This window comes from Calliphora vicina, chromosome 2, assembly GCF_958450345.1.
Source record: "Calliphora vicina chromosome 2, idCalVici1.1, whole genome shotgun sequence".
In the NCBI taxonomy this organism is placed as follows: Eukaryota; Metazoa; Arthropoda; class Insecta; order Diptera; family Calliphoridae; genus Calliphora; species Calliphora vicina.
In genome coordinates, this window is record NC_088781.1 from 137,582,556 (window position 1) to 137,608,552 (window position 25,997).

The 25,997-nt window shown below is 31.1% G+C and overlaps 1 protein-coding gene and 1 long non-coding RNA gene across 5 annotated transcripts in view; one reads left to right on the forward strand and one right to left on the reverse strand.

The window, feature by feature from the left end:
* The window catches only part of LOC135952273 (bromodomain-containing protein DDB_G0280777), a 148,623-nt gene that overhangs the window by 9,517 nt on the left and 113,109 nt on the right, over positions 1 to 25,997 (reverse strand). For 3 of the 4 annotated variants that reach the window (XM_065502137.1, XM_065502138.1, XM_065502136.1), the window contains exons 4-9: positions 21,655 to 22,335; positions 21,269 to 21,580; positions 21,042 to 21,199; positions 20,546 to 20,976; positions 18,577 to 18,659; positions 4,114 to 5,418 (exon numbers count right to left, since the gene is read on the reverse strand). In XM_065502137.1, the coding sequence (XP_065358209.1) occupies positions 4,114 to 5,418; positions 18,577 to 18,659; positions 20,546 to 20,976; positions 21,042 to 21,199; positions 21,269 to 21,580; positions 21,655 to 21,800 (2,435 nt within the window). In that variant the 5' untranslated portion in view covers positions 21,801 to 22,335. The remainder of the gene's footprint in view (positions 1 to 4,113; positions 5,419 to 18,576; positions 18,660 to 20,545; positions 20,977 to 21,041; positions 21,200 to 21,268; positions 21,581 to 21,654; positions 22,336 to 25,997) is intronic. The other variant, XM_065502139.1, reaches the window with a different exon arrangement.
* On the forward strand, positions 8,804 to 15,864 carry LOC135952276 (uncharacterized). Its single transcript, XR_010576025.1, has 2 exons — positions 8,804 to 8,975; positions 14,858 to 15,864. It is a non-coding gene; the product is annotated as an uncharacterized LOC135952276 (long non-coding RNA).

Below are 25,997 nucleotides of genomic sequence, written 5' to 3' on the forward strand. Positions count from 1 at the left end.
CAGTTGTCATTAATGTAAAATTTCATCTTTCTATGATTCGGTGCGATTAATTCATACATATTTAATTTATTTAAGATCCAAAACAAAAAAAAAAAAAACAAAGAAATTAGTGTACACAATTATTCAACGCAAAATAAACCACAGTTTTTCATAGAACATCTCGCGTTGAAAATTTTGTATTTGTGACGAACGTTTTCTCCGCCTAAAGCAATCAGCAATCACTCTGCTGTTGTTCTTCCGACGTTATTGCTTGAGCTTAGCAATAAAAATTGCTACGTGGAGACCTAGGGTTAAACAAACTCTTTCTCTAACTCTATAAAGATTTATTACATCCTAATTATCGGACTCTGATCTAAACCAGAACAAAATTACTCTCTATATAACAGGAGCGGATCCAGGTCAACCATTTGGTGAGGGAAAAAAATTAAAATTTGTTTTAGATTTTTCTTTTTTTTTAATTTTTATATGAAAACTTTGCGGTTTGGGGGTGGGGGCGGAAATTCCTATTTCACCTCCTCTGGATCCGCGCCTGCTATATAGGGAGTACATGTTTAAGAGTTTTTAAGCTGGATTAAAAATTTTAGTATAGCAAATATTTGAAATTGAGTGGTTATTATAAGTCTGTCTTAAAATTAATTTAATACACCAGGATTAGGCGATATCTGAACCTAATTTCAATTGCTTAATATTCGAAAACCCGTCCTAAGTACCAAATACCTTGTTCTTAATTCCGAATTCATATTACCAACATGAACTGAATATTCCTTGGCCCTTGGCAAGCAGACTAACAGAAGAATCTTGGAACCAAATTTTCTCCTTATTTAGTAGTATCAATTTGTATATTGAATGAAATATTTGCTTATTCCAGTGTACATTACACTGCTCACGGTAGGGATTTCAAAGATTCAAAAAAGTAAGTCAGTTAAAACAGGTGATCACTAATTTAATCAAGATCCTCCTTCTTCTTGCTATAGGTTCAGCAGTTCATTAAATCATATCATTGCTTTTGTTCTCTCATTCCTACTTGATTAATTGGCGGAAGTTGTTGTCCTCATAACATTGGAGAATTCAGACAATCATTGAAGCGTTGGATGATAATTTGTCAGGATACTGGGGGCAGTTTGATTTTACAGGGTTGATATTGGTAAACGATGAAGTCGATAGGAAAATACGGATCTCCTTCGCTGCTTATAGAGACTACTACGGTAATGAGCATGCAAACGAACTTGCCAGATAAGTATGTTTCAGATAAATGTACCGATATATGTCATAATTCCGCTTGGGACCATTAAAATCTTCAAAAGACTGATGCAACATGGATATATGCAAAACTACCAGAAAATCTTGACCCACATATAATAAGAAACACAGTAAACAACTCTTGAATAGGAATCGGAAGGACATTTCGAGGCTTATGGCAGTTTTAACAGTTTACTGGGCTATCGGTAAGCATGCAAGAGGACTCAGACTTCCCTTCAACAATATCTGCCGCGGAAATGAGGTAACAGGTTTTCACATCCTCTGCGAATGTTCGGCTCTTCATTTATTGATATTCAAATTTCAGAACATGCAAATATTGAATGATCTATCTTACCTGAATATGATAATTTGGATATAGTATTCAGGATTTGATCTAGTTGTTCAAGTCAACTCATGATCTCTTAAAACGAAATCAAAGGGATTCTACTTGAGTACTTGTGTGTAGTGAGCTACTACGCAAACCAACCAAATACCGATCTCCAGCCAAACAGCCAAGTCACAATTCATTTTTCCTGTAGAGAGGAGTCAGATCGTATATATATATATATTCCTCGAAGATCGTACATAACCGATCTTGGTGCAGATCAGAGCACAATATCAATAGTCATCAAATGATATATACATAACCATAGCCATCACATAATTTAGCCAACGTGATGGATATAGTGATTTATCTTTCTGAAATATAGACTAAAAGTTCTTCCATAAAACGGTCGAAACATTTCTGATCCTCCGTAAGATTTGGATCCATACCGGATCCGTGAAAAAACTACCGTAATCAGAATCGAGTTTTCTATAAATAGCGAAAGCCACCACTACTTTATATTTGACTACGTGGTGAATAAAACACTTTCTAAAAGAAAGTTAAAAGTTCCTCTATTAATCAAGTCTTATTTAATTGTTGGACCCCAAATATTTAATAGGTTATTAGTTTTAAATAGCATTTTAAAATGAAAATGAAATAGATATTAGATTAGGATTAGCTTTTACTTCTTCAGAATAGGAGTTAAATTTGTAATCTCCTAAATAGATTTACTAACACATCGAGTACAATTCGGCATTACTTATAGAGCAGGAGATGCGCTTAATCCCGTATATAAAGAGAAAAAGCCATCACCTCTTTATGTTCGCCAACGCGGTATATGGATTGAGAGCTAACAGTTCTTCCATTAAACAATCAGTATCTAATTAAATTGTAAAATCCAAATATTTAACAAGTGGGTGGTGTCCAATAGCCTTTGGAAGTGGAAAACAAATATATATTAAATCAAGGTTATTAGCCTTTTCCTTTTACGGTATTGGCGTCAAATTTGCAATCTTCTAATACGTAGAAAATTTAACGGTATAGGTTAAACTTCTGCAAAGTTTTTCCAATGAACGAGCTAGCATCGATTACTATTCGGTCAAGAAAGCTTAGAGAACAGTAGATCCGCTAAATACCAATTCACTACCGGTGTTGTATCCTTCTATCGATATATTATTTCATCATTTTTGAAAGCGAGTGTGATCCATGTCGTTCCGGATCGATGATCTAATTGTCGTAGGAACGATCATTAAACCTTGTAACAAGAGTTGTTTAGGCATTACATTGCCGATCTTAGGACTAGAAATGACAGCTATTTCGGAAATCTGAATAAACCAAGATTTTCCTTCAGGTTTAACCGAAGTTTCTTCTATGGAAATTAAACTATTTAAACACGGCATAATTACATTTCCTAAAGTTACAACAAATTTTAAGAGGAGAGTTTGTAAATTAGTATTTGTAGTCAAGGAGTTTCTATTGAAGTCAAACATTTATATCGAATCTAAGGAAGACTTTTTCATCATGGTTAGGTCAGGGAATTTTCAGTTCATATGGTAGTAATCTTAATTTCGATTTGGAGAGTCGGAAAAGGATTATTTTTATTCAAGGATTTTTATTTGAAGTCAAAAATTTATATCAAATCTAAGGAAGACTTGTTCATTATGGTTAGGTCAGGAAATTTTCAGTTCATGTAGTAGTAATCTCAATTTCGATTTGTATTTTTCAATATTTTATTAAAATTAACATTTATTTTCAAATTAAAATTGTTTCAAATTCATTTACCAAAGAAAATATCAAAGTTCAATTATTCCTTTTACATTTTGACACCTAATATTTCCTTAAATTCTCCATAGCGGATAAATTCAAGTACTTTTCTGGCAAACTAGTTTCATACAAACTTATATTTTTTAGCTCTATAAGCTAATTAATCACTAAGTGACGCCATTAAATACATATAACAAGATTAATTTAGTAGTAACTTAATAAATCTAAATAAAACGCTAAACTACAATACTTATTTAGCATAGTTAAATTCTAAGTGCTGGTTCTGTCTCCCTCTCTCACTCCCTCTCTTCATTTTGTAAAGAGAGTGATTGACAAGACATTTGAGAACAAGTGTATGAAATTTGTAAGGTTAATATCCAAACTACTTTTTAAAGTGTTAAACAAACTATTAAAGTGAATTTCTTGCTGGTCATACTCTCCAAATGAGACCGACAAAAATGAAAATTTGAAAATTTTGTAATAAAAAATAATAATTTTGAAATATTGATGTGTTTTAGTGTTAGACAAAGAGTTTGAAAATTAAAGTGCTGTTTGTATCTATTGTTGTTATTTTTGGTTTTTGTTTGGTTTTTAAAAAAGACAGGAATTAAATGAGCAATAAAAGCAATTATCTAGGACATTAACTATTTATGTAAACTTTAAGAGGCTTTGTTTTTTTTTTTTGGTTTTCTGATTATTGTTGATTGATGAGGTAACATTTTGAATTGAATTGATTGCTTATAGAAAAAGAAATGTATTTATGTATGTGGAATAACTCTACGAACCTCATTAAATCGTAGGCAGCATTATTGGAATGTGGTCTTATATGGGTTGCAACGTTATACTCCTCGGTGCTGCTGTACTGTTGTATAAGACCCAATGATTGTCGCAGTGGTGTAGAGCTCTTCATGAGACTACGACGATAGGCTCGCTCAAATGGTGTCCTTGACATAAATGAGGCCTCATTGTTTATAATCAGTTTACCCAAACGATCCTGTGAGTACAGCTCACTTAGAGAATTATGCGAATGATGATTCTGAGCACCATCCACACAATCGTATGTTAGTAATCTGGCTGCAGCATAAGAAGATGGTGTGCCCGCCTTTTCGGCTGATTGTGTTACCAGGGGAAATTGGGGTCTGCGCGCTGAGGTGGGTGTTAGAAATGGATCGGGTTCTATGCGTTCGCTTACCACATCGGGTATGGTGCCCATGGATCTCATTTTTTGTATGGGATAATGCATATGGCTGGTGATTTGATTATGGCTAAGAGGCAAGGGACTATCATCGTTACCAATGAATTTGGCATTGCCCACTTTGGAGTTTTTAATATACAGTTTACCCGAATTGGAGGAGGAAGTAGAGTTTTTTCTTTGTTGCATATTGAAACGATGTTTCTCTTCTAAATTCTGTTCACGTATCATTTGAAACTCAGCTCGCATTTGCTCTTCCGAATAATCATCGAAACAAAGATTATTCAAAGATTTCATTTTCGGCATTTGTATTCTTTCGCGTTCGGCCAACCACTTTAAACGTCTCGGCGAATTGCGATCCAATTCCTGCGAGGCCTTATGAAATTCCATTTCTAATATGGAAAGATTCTCCATGGATTTGATTTTTGCCACCCGGGGTGTATGGAAGTTTTCATCCAAACCTGAATCATCGGCCGTTTCACTTTCACTGTCTTGTTCGCCGCTAGCAAACAGATCCGATTCGCGGGAACAGGATCGGCTATTGCTATTAACACTGCGATAAGTGGGCGAGGGTGTATTCAAAAATTTCATATTATACAAAGAGTTGGAGGATAAGGGTGGCGGTGATGGCATTTCATTTAGGGGTGTACGGAAATCGTCCACACCAAGTTCTTCTCTCACCGAAGAGTTGGGTGTCTGGTACAACAACTCCTCATTCTCGTCCATATTTATCACATTTGTTGAGACCACCACCGGTTCCATTGTATGCAGTATCAAGGCATTAGCCTTATCAAGGGCTTGCGGATTGTTGTGGTGTATTAAAGCGGGTATATGCAATTTCATGGCATTTATAGCTCTTTGATTAAGTCTATTCAGAAGAGAAACGGATTTGCTGAATCTAATTTTTTTGTTTTGTGTTATTTTTCATTTTAAATTTGTATTTTCAATGTAGTGGGGAGAGTAGTTGGTGATTTGTTTGTTTTGTTTTTTATTTAACCATTTACCATAGTGAGAGGGTTATTTTTTTATATTTATTTTTGATATTGTAAGGATTTTAAATTGTTTTTTTTTATATATTTTTTTTTGTTTGGTTTAATAACACAAATTAAAGATAAACAACATAAAATGTAAAAAAAAAGAAAACAAATTTTAAATTAGCATTAAAGTATAAAATAAACAAAATCATAATTATACATAAATAAATAAAAAAGAAAATAATAAATCGAATAACTATAATATAGTTTAATTTAAAAAAGAGTTATTTTATTAGCTAAACAAATTTTTAATATGTATCACCATAACCATAACCAAATATTTAAAGAGTTTTGTCCCAAACTACTTAATAAACCAAATTTTGATTTGTTAAATACAAATTCCAAAAATAAATTTGTTTCATTGCAATAATCACAGATAAAACACATAGTTCGGAAACTCTACTGTCAAATACCTAACTCAGTTGTCAAAAACATAAGTGGTGAGAATGTGTTAGTAAAAAAACTATGTGAAAACAAAAACAACACTCGTTTTTTGAGTAATTTTTTGGTTTGATTTTTTTTTTCTAGTTTCCACTCTAAGTGTATTTCTCTATGGTAATAATCATATGGAAATACACATACGAGTGTTGTTTTTTGGTTTCACATAGTTTTTTCACTAATATATTCCCACCACTTAGGTTTTTAACAATTGAGTTAGGTCTTTGGCAGGAGAGTTTACTTTTCTATGGTAATAATGAATCTGCTATAAATATTTAGTAAGTTAGAATTTATTTTATAATAAAGTTATACGAAATATGTTCAAATTATAAGAACTGGAATTGATAATACTGTTTTGGGTGTTATTTAGGTTTTAACAACCATATCAATACTGTTTTAAAAATTATACACTCAAATTACAGGTTTAAAAATTTACACAAAATAGAAATTTTCGAGAAAATGTTAACTTTGTTTCAGTGCTTGCTGAAATACGTTCCCTTGCTCATAATTTCAATATATTTTGTTTCTTTTCTCTTTAATTCTCACTAAAACCTGTAAATCTGATTGGAACAAAACAATTATAATTCAATAATTATTGAATTTCCAATAGTGACAACTTATAAGAAAATCAAGTACGAGAGCTATATTCGGCTGTGCCGAATCTTAAATACACCAAATTGTACTTTAAAATAAATATTTTTTAATTTTTTTTTTTTGGAAAAAGAATTTATTACCAAAAAAAATGTTTGATGCAAAAAAATTCGGGTTAAAAAATATTTTTCCCGATTTTGACTCATTGTAGGTCCAACTTACTATAGCCTTATATACATCGTTGCTATGGACTTTGAAATATCTATCATTAGATATCCATATTGTCCATATTAATGACTTAGTAATCCAGATATAGGTAAAAAATTTAGGTTGTCCTGGTTTTTTCCTTATATCTCAGCCATTTGTGGACCGATTTTAAATAGCAACCGATCCTGAAGAATTCCGGAGATATTGATGTATGAATCGTGTATGTAAGTTATTTGGGGGCTTCGGAAAGTTGATTTCATCAGACAGACAGACGGACATAGGATCCAGAATATATATACTTTATAGGGTCGGAAATTATATTGTGGAAATTACAAACGGAATGACAAACTTATATATATATACTCTTCTCACGAAGGTATAATTAATTATTAATATCTGAAACGAATTTAAATCAGAAGCTAAATTGAAACAGTTCCACTGTTGTCGCAAGTTATTTCCTGGAAAAACAAACTTTTGGGTGATACAGCTATCACTGAGTTGAAAATTTTTGGACGAGTTAGACTCGGTTCGTGGAAATTGAAAACTTTCTAGCTTTATGCTGATTGCAATGTCTATATAATCATGCGATTTTCAGTTCTAGCCTTTAAATCTCAAGTCCTTGCAATTCTAATAAAAAGGAATGATAAGAATTTTGAAAGAAATTAACAAATTATTTTACGGTTGAAATCAGAAACCTAATAAAAATAATCGCCCCTATCGGCAGTAACATGTGGAATTTTTGTTTCCATGAAATATACATTTCCCTCGAAGGGAAAATTGCTATTGTGATATTCCAATGAACTTTTCATTCACAATAGTTGATTTTGTTGGTAACAGCTGTTTATTGTTTACAAAATTCAATCTAAATATTTCACAAAATGGTGAAATTTTTCACATGAACAATATTGAGGAACAAAAATGGGAAATGGAAATATTGATTCGCAATAGGGGTGATTATAAACAGTTTCAGTGTTGTCGAAAATTCTATGCTGGAAGAGCAAACTTTCGGGGGTCGCTAAGACTCATACGCTGTAGGTGGTCTACTTTTGGATTGTTCTTCCCAGCATTGCTACCGGTGTCTCGCGAATTACGCAAGTAAGTTTGGTTTCCAAACGAAATACATATGTGATTTCACACGATCTAGACAGCCAGCTACCATGCAAGACTTGGAAGCCAATATTACTCTTATATGATAAGCTCTAAAAAAAATAACATTCATGCAACTTGCAACAAGACCGAAGACTTAATCAAGATCAAAGGAAGCCATATTGAAAATCTCAAATGAATAGTAAAATCTGTATAATTTGTAATTCTTGCCATCAGGGATTTTTCCAACATTCTTCCTTAAACTAACAATTGAAAGGTATACATAAGTATGTCAATGTAAATAAATAAAAAATATTTATTTTTTTTATTTTAGGATTATTAACAAAAAATGTTTTATTTAAATTAGACTTAACCTCACAAACATACTTTAATAACTAATCAAAATTATAAAGATTGAAAGCAATATTTCAATCGTTATTTTTATAGAAATGGAATTAGAATTAAATTTTTTTCTATATTAAGTTTATGATGTATAATAGAAATCGTCATAATTTTCTAAAATTAAAAATTGTATCTGTATTTTTAGCAAATTATGTTTTCAACATTTTAAACAAATAAAACCTTTCCTAAGAATAAACAACCACAAATTTCTAGAGCCTTGAAAAATCCAACGAATATTTATTGGAAAATAAGTTTTCTTTGAACATTTTGTTGAAGTGTCAAATTAATTTAGTGTTTAAGTGCTCATTATTGAATATCACTGTATGTGCTGAGAGAGAACATGTACTTCTAGTTACTCGTAAGTTATTTTGCTTAAATTGTTTACTTCTCCCAAAAAAAGATTTGTAACTAGAAGTTAGTTATCAGTGTCAACTCAAACAAAAAGTTAAAATTCTTCATTTTCCCCCCAACATTTTTGGTCCTTCGAACCGGATTGGCGAATCGAAGAAAATTTAACAAATAATCTCTTTTCAGAGCAAAAAACCCCGTGAAATATCACAAAATCAACCCCCAATATTTAAAGGCAAAAAAAAAACATCAACAAATTAGTGGATGCAATCAGAAGCTGAGCAAATAGCAGCAGTTTTAAATAATATAAAGGTTTAAAAAAAAAATATTGTTTGACTTCACAAATAAAGTAAGTGTAAATATATTTTTATATACATACCTACATACAATTATTAAGAAAAAACAACAAGTGCAAATTATACCAGTGCAAAAACAAAACTTCGCTGGACAGTTATTATATTTTGTGAAGTAAAATATCCCCAATAAATTAAAACAAATTCCACACAGATCAATAATCTGTTAGTGAAACCAATAAAATAAAATTGTGTTAACACCAGTCTGTAAACAGTGTAAATGTAACTCAAACTTGATTACATATTTAAATTTTAAAAGTTCTACTTTATACACAAATTGAGAGCATCTCCGAAAACTCTCTCTAAAAACAAAAGAAAAAAGAAATTGTTCAAACCAACCACAACCTGAAGTTATACATGTATGCAATCACTTAACAGAGTTCTAGGCAGTTCAAACCACACACAACATTATACATGTCATACATGAACAACAAACAATTTAACAGAAAGCTAAAGTTTTGTTCGGACCACACACAACCTGCTGTTACTATAAAACACAATACAACATATCAACAGTGATCACGTTTTGTTCCAACATAAATAAAAGAAGAATTGAATTTTCAAATGTAAACAAAACAAAATACAAAAAGTTCTCTCATTATCTTACATATGTGTGATTGTGTGTACTGAATATTTTGTATCCGATAAATTAACTACATACATATGTATATGTATCTGCAAACGCATGTTAATCTGTAAACATTTCTTTTTTCTTTTATCGTTTGTTATTACACTGTTTCCTAACGAATTTTTTTTTCCATAATAAGTAAATACTATAAAATATAAACATTAAACAAAATCATTTCGAATAAATTATATGAAATAAAAAACGAAATATAATAACTGTAAACAAGTTTTTGCTCATGGTGATCTCTTAATCAATATAATTGATTTTATTATTTCATCGAAACACATAAATATATTTTTTTGAACCATTAATAAATCGCCAAGAAATCGCTATTTTAACATCCCATTGATTTTTATTATTTAATATACATATCATAACCCCGCTTATTATCTTGATCACCTAGTCGGTTGTTATTTTTTTTTCCTCTGGTGTATTTTGTTGTTCTCAAAACATTTTTAAATCGACTAAAATAACATTTTCCTTTGTGTGGAAATTTACTTTGTGTATTTGTTATATATTCATTCTTGGTCATAAATACTCGATTTGAGTTTCATTATGTCGGTATTAGACTCATTTATACGGGCTTCGGATAGGGTGGTAGAATTCCAAGCGTATTTTGATTCACTTTCTGTTGACAGCCATTCTGTTCATACATTAGAGGTGCACAAGGACGAGGTTGTGTAATATTTGTATACATTTGTTCGACGTGTCTTCCGGACGTAACCCTTACCCTCTGGGAACAATCTTTACCAAGTAGCACCGAGTTGCCAACATGGAAGCAAATGGATACATTTTTGACATCTAGATTTCAGACTTTAGAGTCCGTTGCTGATATTCGCACCACGTTTGCTAATCCTAATATTTCAAATAATGCGAAATCTTCTTTTTCAAAAAGACACAATCCATCAGATCAGAAGAAACTTAATACCTATCGTACCGGTGTTTCTAACGATAAAACCACTAAATGCTCGCTCTGTTCTGATATTCATCCCCTTAGACTTTGCCCTACATTTCTGGGAATGTCTATAGAAGAACGTTTTTCGATAGTCAAAAGGCAGAATCGCTGCACGAACTGTCTCGGAACATCCCATGAGTTCAGAAATTGTAGGAGCCAATATGTTTGTCACTTATGCAAACAAAAGCACCATTCTCTACTCCATCGAACGGAAAAATCATCAACTGTAGTCCAACAATTTAATCCTCAATCGAGTCCTCTGACTGTAGCTTCGACCCCGCAAACTGAACCGAACACTTCTAGTGTTACCAACCCCTTACAAACCAACAATAATCCTTCTACTTCGAATGAAGCTGCAAACCAGATGCGACACGCATATTCGACGCAAATACAGTCCACTACAAATTCTACAGTCTTACTTGGTACGGCCCTTGTCGATATTTACACAAACGGCCTTAAGTGTACCGTTCGAGCCTTAATTGACTCTGCATCTGAAGCTACTTTTGTATCAAAAAGACTTCAATGTAAACTAGCTTTAAAGACTCGCTCTTCTAAAACTGAGGTTCATGGGCTAAACGATGCCTTGACTGCTACCTCAACCCAGCTATGTTACATTCGTATAGGCTCGCCTATTGACAGCTCGTTCGAAACCTATGCCGATGCCTTTGTCGTTAAGAAACTAACTAACCAGCTCCCCTACTACCCGTTATCAACTTTAAGAAACAGCGAATTTTCAGATTTACAAATGGCTGATACTCATCTTAATAAGAGTTCAGAAATTGATTTATTGATTGGTGGCGATGTGTATCCAAAGATTTTAAGAAATGGGTTGCGTTGGGACAATAACAAATCTTTAGTGGCACAACAAACCGTTTTCGGATGGATTGTTACAGGCCGAATCGCAACAAAAACGTATGTCTCTTCGGTCTCATCATTTTATAACGAGGTCGTATTAAACAAACAACTCCAAAGGTTTTGGGAACTTGAAGAAGTTCCAAAAAGGCCTCGACTTACCGATGAAGACCTTTACTGTGAAAATCTTTTTCAATCCTCGACATATCGCACGGAAAACGGACGTTTTGTTGTTTCGTTACCCTTCCGGCGCGAGTATCCAGAGAAAATAAACATTGGATCTTCCCGTCATATTGCCCTCACTCAATTCGTTAGGAACGAGACTAGATTGATGAAAACCCCTCAACTGAAATCCGAATATGATAGAGTTATCACTGAATATTCATCTCTCAAACACATGACTCATGTCACCCCATCCAGTGCTAATACCAAGTACTACTTACCCCACCATGCGGTTCTTAAACCCGACAGCACTACCACGAAGTTACGTGTAGTCTTTAACGCGTCTAGTCCGTCATCAAATGGGAATAGTCTTAACGACTTGCTTTACCCCGGCCCTATACTACAGGCGGATTTGACAATACTCATTTTGAGATGGAGACTTTTCAGATACGTATTCAATGCGGACATCGAAAAAATGTATCGCCAGATTCTGGTAAACCCATCTCATAGCTCATTTCAGCGTATAATATTCCGTAGTTCCCCTAATGAAGATCCCCAAGATTTCGAACTAAACACCGTAACTTTTGGTGTAAACTGCGCCCCATATCTGGCGATCCGCACATTACTTGAGTTGGCTAAAATAAATCAACAGTCAAATCCGATCGTTTCTGATATTCTGCTGAATTACATGTACGTTGATGACGTTTTAGCCGGCGCCCACACACTGTCTGCTGCTTTGAAAGCTAGAGACGATCTTATCCAAGTTCTCCATTCGGCTGGTTTCTCTCTTCGTAAATGGACGGCAAACAACGAATACTTGCTTAAAGGTCTTTCCCCCGATCATCTCTTAGATGCAGAGTTCCTGAAATTATCAGACTCTTGTACCACCAAAACTTTAGGCTTACGTTGGAACGCCGGAAGTGATCATTTTTATTTTCAACTAAAGAACTCTCCCGATCGAAATTCAACTACGAAAAGATCAGTTTTGTCTGAAATTGCCAAACTATTTGACCCCGCCGGTTGGCTTGCCCCTAAAATAATAGTAGCCAAAATGATTATGCAACAAATCTGGAAAGATGAGACAAACTGGGACGAAGATCTTAAGCCATCAACACTATGCCAGTGGCATGCATTCTTAGATGATTACATCGATATAGAACACATCAAAATTCCCCGATTCGTGGACTTTGATCCCTCTTATTCCATCGAGTTACATGGCTTCTGTGACGCTTCGGAGAAGGCCTATGCCGCCACACTGTACATACGCGCCGAATGTTTAGGTTGTATCTCGTCTCACCTCCTAGTAGCTAAAACGAAAGTGGCTCCCGTTAAGTTTGTCTCATTACCTCGTAAAGAGCTTTGTGGGGCTGAACTAATGGCTATCATGATTGATAATGTCCAATCCCAAATGAATCTTCGAAACTGTAAACTCTATCTATGGACCGATTCAACTATAGTGTTGGCATGGTTACAAAAACCACCTAATCGATGGAAAACTTTTGTTGAAAATAGGGTTTCCTCCATTGTCGAAAAAGTAGGGAGTCAATCTTGGTTTCATGTTGACTCCAAAAGTAACCCCGCTGATTTGGCATCTCGTGGACTCACAGTTGCACAACTTATATCAAACGACTTATGGTGGCATGGACCTTCATGGCTCAGACTTCCTCCAGAACAATGGCCTAAAAATTCATCTAGTTTCTCAACAGAAGAGGAGGCGAAACCTATTCGTGTTCATTTGTCTCAAATCACCACTACTGATATTTTGAAGGACTTTTCCGATTTTCCCAAAGCTTTGCGCATTGTTTGCCAGGTGTATCGTTTTTATTATCGCTGCTGTCGAAAATTGCGTCATAAACTAGTAACGACCAATGAACTAACTCGAGCTGAACTAGATAATGCCAAAACCCGCCTGGTTATTGCCTGCCAAAAGTTGTACTTTGAGAAAGAATACAATTTATTATCCCAAGGTCTAAACGTGAGCAGAAAAAGTCATATCTTAACACTTAATCCGTTTTTAGATTCCACGGGCGTTATGAGGATAAACGGTCGCTTATCTAACTCTCCTTCGCTAAATTATGATGAGAGATTACCAATATTATTGCCCTACCATGGATGTTACACGAGGCTATTTCTAACATATCTGCATAAGTATTCGCTACATGGTCAAAATTCTCTTTTGTATAGATTAATGCGTCTCTATTATTATGTCCCCAAGCTTAAAGTCCTGATCAAAACTATTTTATCCCAGTGTCGATCTTGTGTAATTCAAAAACATCAGAAAAGCCAACAAATAATGGCGGCCTTACCCCCTGAGAGGACCACACTTTCCCGTCCGTTTACCAATACTGGTGTTGACTTTGCTGGTCCCTTTGACATCAAAACGTATGCAGGACGCGGCTGCAAAGTTACCAAGGGTTACGTATTAGTCTTTGTATGCTTTGCGACTAAAGCTATACACCTCGAAGGTACGAGTGAAATTTCCACACAGGCCTTCCTAGCTGCGTTTGCACGATTTTTTTCACGTCGAGGTTCTCCAAATGCTATTTACTCGGATAATGGCACTGCCTTTGTCGGCGCCTCCCATATTTTGGATGCTGACAGATCTCAATTCATAACGCTGATACGTCGAAAACTACTCGATCAACAGAGTTTTGCGCTGCTTGAATGGCACTTTATCCCTCCAGGTGCGCCGCATATGGGCGGCCTCTGGGAAGCGGGTGTCAAAAGCTTCAAAATGCATCTTAAACGAATCTCTCATAGTCAGAGCTTTACGTTCGAAGAATTTTCCACTATGCTAACCCGCATTGAAGCTTGCTTAAATTCCAGACCACTCAGCCCACAAAGCGATAATCCTGAAGATTTGGGCGTACTCACCCCTGGTCATTTCCTTATTGGAAACGTACTCCTATCACCCCCAGAACCTGACTTATCTGATCATTCACTGAGTTATGTCAATCGGTGGCAAAAATTGAAAATTTTGCATCACCATTTTGCCCAAAGGTGGAAAGAGGAGTACCTCAAGGAACTCCACAAACGCTTCAAATGGAAGTTTCCCCAGCGTGATTACGCTATCGGCGACCTTGTAATTATAAGGAAAGACAATTTGCCCCCTAACCAATGGCGTCTTGGCCGTATTGAAAATATAATACGCGGTAAAGATCACAGAGTCAGAGTCGCCGACATACGAACTGCCAATGGCATCGTAACTAGGCCAATCGTAAAATTAGTATTACTCCCCAACCTCGAACACTCTTAATAACAATTTCTCTATTTACTTACAGCAACAACCATGCCCCGTCATCATCGTAGAAGTCTATCTCCATTGGAAGAACAGAACCGTAGCCACCACCGACGCAACATTCGCCGTAATAGACAGTCTCCTGACTGCCGTTTATGTAACAAGGACCACTCGCTCCGAAAGTGCATCAGATTTAAGAAAATGAATGTTGCAGAGAAAGAAAAGGTTGTCAAACGATATCGATACTGCGAGAACTGTTTAGCACACTCTCATCTTGTCAATCGGTGCCGCAGCACAGATCGCTGCCGCCAATGTGGTAGTAGGCATCACACTTTATTGCACCGCCATGAACGTTTACGTGAAAACCAGACTGCTATTGTTGGCCAATCATGCTCAAGTCTGAGTACTGTCACTCTGCTGCCTACTATTGTAATAAAACTTGAGCTTGGAGAAGAATGGGGCAACGTAAGAGGTCTTCTTAACCCTTGCACAGAGGTGAGTTCTATTGCAGAGTTTCTCATAGAACGATACAATATTCCTGTGGAAAAAATTGGTTCTGATTTCTGGGCCAAGGTAAAGATTCGACCACGCTTTGAAGAAACACCTATATGTGCTATTACCGTGAAAGTTGACAAGAATCTCCCACGTAAACAACCAAAAGAGAAAATCGATGAAAGAGTTGCTTCTCTCTACACAAACCTTCGTCTCGCAGATCCCAACTTCTACAAAAACGAAGATATCAACATCATCCTTGGCGCCGATATATATCCACGGATTATCAAATCCAGCCTACAGCCTGAATCTATTGGCACTCCCATGGCACAAGACACCGTACTAGGCTGGATAATTATTGGCCGATTCGGGGTTTGATTTTTGTACTGCTGTATTTATCTAACATCTTATATTTTATTATATTTGTTATTCAACTAATTTAAATTTATTTAATTAGCTTGGCTATCTCTGAATTTTGTAATTATATTTTAACTGGAAAAATTAGAAATTGAATTTGTTAATATTTATCATACTTTTGAATTAAACAAATGAATTTTATGTATGGTATCAACTTTTTGTAAATAATCTCAGGTTTCCTTCAGTTGCACTGTAGCAAGGGGGCCGGGATGTTGAAGTGTCAAATTAATTTAGTGTTTAAGTGCTCATTATTGAATATCACTGTATGTGCTGAGAGAGAACATGTACTTCTAGTTACTCGTAAGTTATTTTGCTTAAATTGTTTACTTCTCCCAAAAAAAGATTTGTAACTAGAAGTTAGTTATCAGTGTCAACTCAAACAAAAAGTTAAAATTCTTCATTTTCCCCCCAACACATTTCTTTTTAAATCTGAAGATAACTTGAAAATTTACTACATAACCTTAAAAATATTTTCTTTTTTTATAAAAGAAAATGCTTCAAATTGTAAAATAACATTAGTTAAAAGAATTTCTTTAAGGATTTAAGTTTCAAAAAGGGTTTTCCGGGAAAAATATAAAAAAAATTTAACATAACCTCAAAAATATTTTTCTAATTTTCCAATTATTTTTATAAAAATTAATAGCAAAGATAGCTCAAAGAAATTCTTGTGCATTTAAAGGTTAATAATGTGTTTTCTAAGAATTTTTTTACATAACCTCAAAAATATTTTCTTTATTTATTAAAGAAAATAATTTAAATTGATAAAAAATAATAGTTTAAAGAATTTGTTTAAAGATTTAAGTTTCAAAATGGGGTTTTCTGGAAAAATATTAAACAAATTTTAAAATAACCTCGAAATTTTCAACATAACCTGCAAAATATTTTTTTTTAATTTTTCAATTAAATCTATACAAATTAATGACACAGATAGTTCAAAGAAGTTCTTGAACGTTAGGAGGTTAAAAAGATTTTTTCTTAAATATTTTTCAGCATTATAACAAAATTTTGTGGACAAAATATTTTCTTAATTATAATTTAAGAGCAATACTAAGAATAAATGATGGCAAAAGTCACCAAATGTAACGTGTTTCTTTAAAATAAACGTTTAGTATTTTAAAGATTTCCATCCATTACAGACAATCTAATAATTTTTATATAAACAATTTGTTCATCAAAAAATAAAATTCTTTGTTCATTCTAATCTGATAAATTTTTCAATTTAACGCTTTGCATAAACTATTATATTTTGTTTAATTTATCATGAGAATATTTAATTTATGAAAACTATTTTTAAAAATATGCGCATCAATAATATTTTTCTTTGATAAATTGTTTTAAAATATGATGAATACATAAAATTATCATCATCATCATAAGAAGCAACTTAAGGCAAAGGCGCCAAGCTGATGAAATATTAAGAGAAGACAGAGAGAAAAAGAAAAATAGTTTAGATTTAAACGCATTTTGGTATTTTTAATTTCTTTTTTTTTTTGCTATGAAAGCAGTGAAAGCTTACTGAAATTTTTGTAGAAACAATTTAAAGAATTTACATTAAAGAAATTAAATCAAAAAAATATTTGATATATAATTGTAGATAGTGGTTGGTTGCTATACATTTTTTTTTGACTTCAAGCCAACAAAAATATTATAAAAAAAATCATTATAAAAGAAAAACAAAAAGTAAAAAAAAATATTTACTGCTTTAGAATAAAATCTAAGGCGTCTTGTATGCGGACGCATTTTAACAAAAATTATGATGGCGACCTTAAACTTTGCCATGAATATTTTGTTTAAAACGTACATTCAACCATAAAAGGAAAATTTTATAAAAAAAATACATAACAAAAATCAAAATAAATTACAAAAACTAAGGTAAATTAAATAATATAAAAAAAAATAATACGAAAAACATTTAACAAGCCAATTATTTAAATATTTTAATTAATAATATTAAAAATACAATTTTATACAAAAAGTAACACACATACGCAGCAGCAACTCACACAAAATTCAAAATTTTAGAATTAGAAAAGTCACAACTACAATATATTTTTACAAATCCTATAAATTTCATTAAAAAAAAATTCAAAAGTCAAATATTGAATATTGAAATATTGATTTTTTTTTAAAAAACACACCTACAGTTGAATTAAATTTTAAGTTTTAGGCAACGCAGTAAGTTTTAAGAAAATGTTTAGAAAATTTATGTTAAAAATATTACAAAAAATATTAGAAATTAATGGAAATTGATGTTGTTAATTGTGGGTAATTATTGTACAAAATTTGTTTCGTTATCAAGTGGTATTATAAATCTGTGTCCCTATGGAAGAATAGCTTAAGACGAAAAAACAAGTTTTGAAGTTTTTATTACAAAAATCTGTAATAAATTTCGTAGACATTAAAAGGACACGATTTAAAAAAGTATTGGTAAATAAAAACAATTTGACACATTTTCGTTATCAATTCGCCCTTATGTCGTTTTAAGCTTTTCTTCCATATGACCACAGCTATAGTTATGAAGAGTTTTATTTAATTAGTATTATTTGGTTTTGTTGTTAGTTGTATTATTTATTTGTATTAAGTGTTTGAATGATGACATTTCGCATTAAATAGTAGTAGAGATTTTTTTATTTATAAAGAAAATTTTCAATTTTAATTCCTATTAACTTTCATTTTTGTAATTCGTAAGCAAATTATTAATATTTTATTTAACGAAAAAGAAAAAAAACTAAGAGTTCTAAATTTTTATAACTAAAAAAGAAATTAATTTAAAAACTAAGTAGTTGAAAATAGGAAAACAAGAGCAAAATATAATATTTATATGAGTATTAAAATGGAAATGATAAGACTTACCTTGCATGCCCCGAATCACCTTCAGAGCTTTGACGAGAATGTTGACTGTGCGAAAAACTACTATAACCGGAACCCTTTGACATCTGAAATGTTTGAAAAGGGAGAATTAGTAAAATTAGTTCCTTAAAAATTAACACAAATTATCTTAAGTACATAATAACAATTTAAATAAAGTGTTCCATGTTTTAAGCTTAAATAATGTATAGTTTCTATGAAAATTTTCTTAAATTTCCAAATAATCTCATAATTTACTACATAACTTTAAAATTTTGTTGCTAATATTCAATTGAATTTTAAACAAATTGTAGCATATTTTAGATCAAATAAATTCTTGTAGTTTTTAAGCTTTAAAAAGGAGAATTCTATGAGTAACAATGAAAATTTGAGCATTATTTAAACAAATTTCGATCTAACCTCAAAAATATTTTCTGTATTTTTTTAAAAAAAAAAAACTTATTTAACTATAGTTTAAATACTAGTTTAAAGAATTTCTTAAATGTTTATAGTTAAAAAAGACATTTTTTGGAAAAATATTTAAATAAATTCAATATAACCTTAAAATTTTCAACATTACCTCGAAAATATTTTTTAAATTTTCATTTAAATTCTTTAAAAAGTAATAAAGTAAGCTTGTTCAAGGAAATTCTTAAATGTTTTAAGCTTTAAAAATAAGATTTCCTTAAAATATTTAAAAAAATTCTGTATAATTTGAGAATTTTCAACATAACCTCAAAAATATTTTCTTTATTTTCAAAAGAAAAAGTTTTAAATTGTACAGAAATAATAGCTCAAAGAACGTCTTCAAGGATTTAAGATTTGAAATGGGTTTTCCTGGAAAAATATAAAAAATTCAACATAACCTCAAAAATATTTTTTTAATTTTCACTTAAATTCTTTAAAAAATAATACTATAAAATAGTTTAAGGAATTGCTTAATTGTTTAAATTATAAATAATGGAGTTTGCTTGAACAAACTTTTAAAATGTCAGTATAATTTGAATATGTTCCACAATATATTTTCTTTATTTCCAAAAGAGAATGCTTTAAATAGAGTAGAAATACTCGTAATAGCTCAAAAAATGACTTAAAGGTTTTAAGTTTCAAAATGGATTTTGTTTGAAAAATATAAAAAAATAACTTCAAAAATTTTTTCATTATATTCCATAGAAAATGCTTGCAATTAAGTTGAAATAATAGTTTAAAGAATTTCTTATATGTTTTAACTTAAAAAAGTGCTTTTTTGCTAAATAATAAAAAAAAATTCAACATAACCCCAAAAATTTCAACATAACCTCTAAAAGAATTTTCTAATTTTCCACTTAAAGCTATAAAGATTAATAGCAAAAGCTAGTTCAAAGAAATTCTTTTACGTTTTAAGGTTAAAACGGGGCTTTCCTTGAAAGTGTTTTTGGAAATTGAAGCCTAATCGCAAAATTGTTCAACATAACCTCAAAAATAATTTCTTTATTTTCAACAGAAAATGCCTCAAATTAATAGTTAAAAAAATGTCTTAAATGTGTTAACTTAAAAAATTACTTTGAAAGGACCTTTCTGGCTAAATATTAAAAAAAAATCAAAATAACCTCAAAAATAATTTTCTAATTTTCCAATTAAAGTTACAAGCATTAATAGCAAAAGCTAATTCAAAGCGATTGTTTTAGTTTTAAGGTGAAAAAAGGAATTTCCTTGAAAGTGTTTTTGAAAATTGTAGCTTAATCGCAAAATTGTTCAACTTCAACATCCTTAAAAAAATACCAAAAATTTCAACAATACTTCAACATTTTCTACATAACCTCAAAATATTTTTTTAAATTTTCACAATAAGGCTCATTCATACAATTAGGAACAAGTTAGTTTAGATAGTTTTAAGAAATTATTAAATGTTCAAAGCCAAAAAAAAAAAAAAAAAAAATTTAACCTAACCCTCAAATAAATCTTAATAATCATGAAGTATAATCAAAACACTTACTTGACTAGTATTACTGGAATTTCTGGAATGGCCCATTTCAAGGCCTGGAACAGTGCCACCTGAAGTTGATAAGCCACTAATCGAAGCGGTAGTGCCACAATTATTGCTACCAATAATACCAATGCTGGCAACAGCAACACTGCCACTGCCGCCGCTGCCACCACCACCGCTACCACCCGTACCGCCTATGCCGCCGTAGGGTAACATTTGTTGTGCATTTGTTAAAGAAACACCAGGCACCAGAGTGGCAGCCGATGAGGGTGGGTAGGAAGATGGCAAATGCGTTTGTGGTTGCTGCTGCTGGTGGTGCTGTTGTTGCTGCTGCTGTTGCAACAGCAAAGCATCAGGTGTCAGGGTAATTGCCGATTCAGAGGACTCTGAGTGGCCGGAATCGGTGACAATAGAGGCCATAACATATTGAGGATCGGAATCTAGAAAACACAAACAATTTTAAACATAATTTTATAAAAACCATAATATTATCAGTTTATTTTACCATCATCCCTTATCGTTGAAACAGGACGCTGTGTTACCCCTATGGTGGGTAAAGAGGAGGAAGTTAATGAGGTGGGCGTTTGTAAGCCCACACCAGTAGCCGCTGTGGCCATATCATCTGTGGGAGTTTTTAGTTTATTTTTTAAATTTGGTGTAGGACTGTAAGAACAGAATATAACAATGAGTTTTGATTTGCTGGCATATAAAACAGTATGATTGATTACTTACGCCTTAAATAAAATATCACCACTTAACATTAACATTTTAATGGATAATGTTAACATGGAATTATCTAAACGATGCCGGGAGTCATAACCCTCCAGGAGAAATCGTCGCGAGGTTAAACCAGCGCCTGCATATTCGGCAAGATTTAAATCAATAAAACCTAATTTATAATAACTACGACCACCCTTCATCTCTTTGCGTATGGATATGCGCAAATAGCAGGGATCCAAAACACCCGTCGACGCATTCGCTGACATTTTGCAGGGAAATTCGAAATTGCGATTCCATTCCACGCGATGATTGCGTACTTCTTCCCTAAAAACAAATAAACAAACAATTATATTAAACACTTGTTAATTAGTTTTAAATAAAAAAAAATGAATACCCACCTGCTGCTATATTCCTGAAATGAGCCACCATCCAACAAACGAATTTTCGCAAACAACACCTCATTTACCAGGGCCACATTTTCCAAGTCTTGTAATTTTACTTCAACATTAAAACGATACTTTTTCTTTTTCATCATAAAGGCCATAACCGAGGGCACTTAGGCCCTTTCTTTCATAAAATTTTATAAAGTTGTAATTTAAAACAATTTAAAACCAACACGTTTACTAAAAATTTATTTTAAAACAAAAAGAATTTAAAAAAATGTTTGTTTTGTTTCAACTGTCCTTGTTTTATAAAGGTTTCCAAAAAAAAAGGGAAGGGAGAACAGTTTTGGAGTTAAAAAATATCTGTTGTCTGCTGTTTAAATTGTTGTTTACTGTCTAATAGGAAGATTGCTGCACAACTCTTTGGAAAACTTTAATTTATATTTCAGCTTTTATCTGTTTCTTTTGTTTTTTGTTATTTTTTTTTTGGAGGTTAAAGTTTATTTTGTAGACTTATGTTGAGGATTTGCTGTTGAGTTTTGTTCTTGTGTTCACATTGAAGCCACCACATTTTTAGGGTTTAATTGTTAAACTGCAACATTTTTTGTTTGTAGATATTTTTGAAAATAAAAACGAATTTAAATCCTTAAAGTATTTTGTAGAAAAGACATGCCGCATTTAAAGTTTAACGGAACTCTGTAAAGAGACAAAAGAAAATAAATTAATTAAAATATTTGAAATTGTTATATAATGCAAATAAAGCTGAGAGTTATTAAAAAGTATTTAAATGCTAATTAATTATGCTCAGGATAAAATAAAATATTTTAAATTATATTTTAATTAGGGAATATTTAACGTATTTTGTATACAGAAAAATTCTTTATTTAAATTAAATTTTTAAAGAATTTGTATTACATTTCATTAGAATTTATCAGTAATTTTTTTTTAAAATTATTGACTGTTTTTGTTTCTAATTTGATAAATTTATTTGTTAAGTGAGAAAGAAAATGTAAAATTTCACTATTTTTAAATTAATATATGTAAATAACTCAGATCTGAACTAAATTCTGAATATAAACTATACATTTCTGAAATCAAGTATTTCCGCCCTATTACGACTATCTCTAATTTAGTGTTCGATTAATCGATATTAATATTCGATTAATATTTTCTTATATTCAATTAACCAATATTAATATTCGATTTGTTGATTCAAATATTCGTTTAATCCCTTCTTTTATTCAATTAACCAATTTAAATTTTCGATTAGTCGATTCAAATATCCTATTAACCAATTTTAATATTCCGGTTTTAATGTTCGATTAGTTGATTCTAATATTTGATTAATCGAACAACCGATTTATCGACTGAAATATACGATTAATCGATTAAAATATTCGATTAATCGATTAAAATATTCGATTAATCGATTGTAATATTCTATTAATCGATTTTAATATTCGATAATCGATTAAAATATTCGAATAATCGATTAAAATATTCGATTAATCGATTAAAATATTCGATTGATCGATTAAAATATTTGATTAATCGATTAAAATATTCGATTAATCGATTAAAATATTCGATTAATCGATTAAAATATTCGATTAATCGATTAAAATATTCGATTAATCGATTACAATATTCGATTATCTGCTCTTATATTCAATTAACCAATTTTAATATTCGATTAGTCGATTCAAATATTCGATTAACCGATTTTAATATTCGATTAATCGATTCATATATTCAATTAACTGATTTCAATCTCCGATTAGTCGATTCTAATATCTGACTAATCGATTTTAATATTCGAACAACAAAATATAATATTCGATTAATCAATTAAAATATTCGATTAATCTATTAAAATATTCGATTAATCTATTAAAATATTCGATTAGTCGATTCAAATATTCGATTAAACGATTTTAATATTCGATTAATCGATTAAGATATTCGATTAATCGATTAAGATATGCGATTAATCAATTACAATATTCGATTATCTGTTCTTAAATTGAATTAGCCAATTTTAATATTCGATTAGTCGATTCAAATATTCGATTAACTTATTTTAATAATCGATATTCTATTAACCAATTTTAATATGTATTCCGGTTTTAATGTTCGATTAGTTGATTCTAATGTTTGATTAATCGAACAACCGATTTATCGATTAAAATATTCGATTAATCGATTAAAATTCGATTAATCGATTGTAATATTCGATTAATCGATTTTAATATTCGATAATCGATTAAAATATTCGATTATTCAATTACAATATTCGATTCTTATATTCTTATTCTTATATTCAATTAACCAATTTTAATATTCGATTAACCGATTTTAATATTCGATTAATCGACTCTTATATTCAATTAACCGATTTCAATCTTCGATTAGTCGATTCTATTTGACTAATCGATTTTAATATTCGAACAACCGAATATAATATTCGATTAATCAATTAAAATATTCGTCTAATCGCTTCCTATATTCAATTAACCAATTTTAATATTCGATTAGTCGATTCAAGTATTTGATTAATCGATTTTGATATTCGAACCACCGAATATAATATTCGATTAAAATGTTCGATTAATCAACTAAAATATTCGATTATCTGTTTTTATATTCAATTAACCAATTTTAATATTCGATTAGTCGATACAAATATTCGATTAAACGATTTTAATATTCGATTAATCGGTTATTATATAACGATTTTAATCTTCGATTAGTCGATTATAATATTTGATTAATCGATTTTAATATTCGAACAATCGAATATAATATTCGATTAATCGATTAAAACATTCGTTTAATCTATTCTAAAATTCGATTCTAATATTCGATTAACATATTTCAATATTCGATTAGTCGATTCAAATATTCGATGAACAGGTTTTATATTCGATTAATCGATTCAAATATTAAAATATTAACAGGTTTTAATATTCGATTAAATTAATTTGTTGTATTTAATTTGTTTGGCATAAAAATGCTCCTTGGAAAATAGCTTTAAACTTAAGCAAAAGGGTATTAATCTAAATCTTAATAAGGTATTTTGAAAATCATTTTTTATCTCACTCTCTCGTATATTCACTACAAAGTGTGCCCGGTCTCCTTAAAAGACCTTGCCAACATTGTTGCTATAAAAAGCTTTATTTATGCTCTAGGTAACATTTAATCCAAGTCCATTTGCGTTTTATTTTCCAGCAACACTTTTAAACAAAAACTATTGTAAATTAAACTATACTTTTTGCTTTCGGTTTTCTCAAGTTCTTAACATTTTCTATTTTTAAAATTTAGTGTTGTAGTTTTTAGTTTTTTTTTTTGTTGTTTAGTTTTGCAAATATTTTTAACATTTTACGCGGTTTTATCTTTCAAATGAAATCAAAACTTTGTTGTTTTGTGTTGGATGGATAATGGTTTGTTTTTCTTTAGATGGTTGGAAAAAAAAACAAAATGTTTGCTTTTATTTTAGATTTGACATTGATTAATGAGAATTGTGGTATTGTTGGCTTTAAATGAATGAAATGTAGAAAAGTGGGTTATTTTGCGGGACAAGGGCTTAATTATATTCCCGGGAATATAAATACGCACCTTTTTAAGCTGGAAATTGTTACAAAGAACAATTATTTCAGTCTAATGTATCCACTCATGCTCATGCTTTTAACTTTTACAGCAAAATATCCTTTGTTTAGCCTATAAGTAGGCTTTAAATACATTAGCCTAAAAGTATGCTTGCAAATTGTATATACTAAATTAATTTTGTCTACTTATTTTTATTAATAGAAAGCAAACAAAACCTTAATTCGCTGTAAACATTTACTTTAGTTGTATATATTTAATTTTTTGTTTGTATTTTTTGTTCGAGGCATAAAGAAAAATATTAATTTAAGTGCTACAAACACGCAAAGGTTAACTGTGGTTTTGAAATAACAATTACAAAGAGTGAGGCTCTCTCTCACTCTTTCTTTAAATGCGTCATTATGCCTAAAGGTATGCAATAGTCTAAAAACGGACTATTTGACAGGGACACTCATAAACAAACACACAAAATTTGCCTTTAAAACTTATTTTAGATTTTAAATAAAAAAAAACAAACTTTTAAAAGAATTTGTTGTTTCTGGTTTTATACAAAAAAAAGGTTGTTTAACTGATAAACAATTAAAGTCCCGGTTTAAATTTAATGCATCCTATTAACACACTAATTTAAACTAATCTACAATTTTGGGTTGCTTAATTAAAAACTTCATTAAACAAAAACAAAGGAAAAAATTCCTTTAAACTTAATGTTTTAATTCAGTTTTGGTAGCTTAATACTATAACTTAACTTAATTACC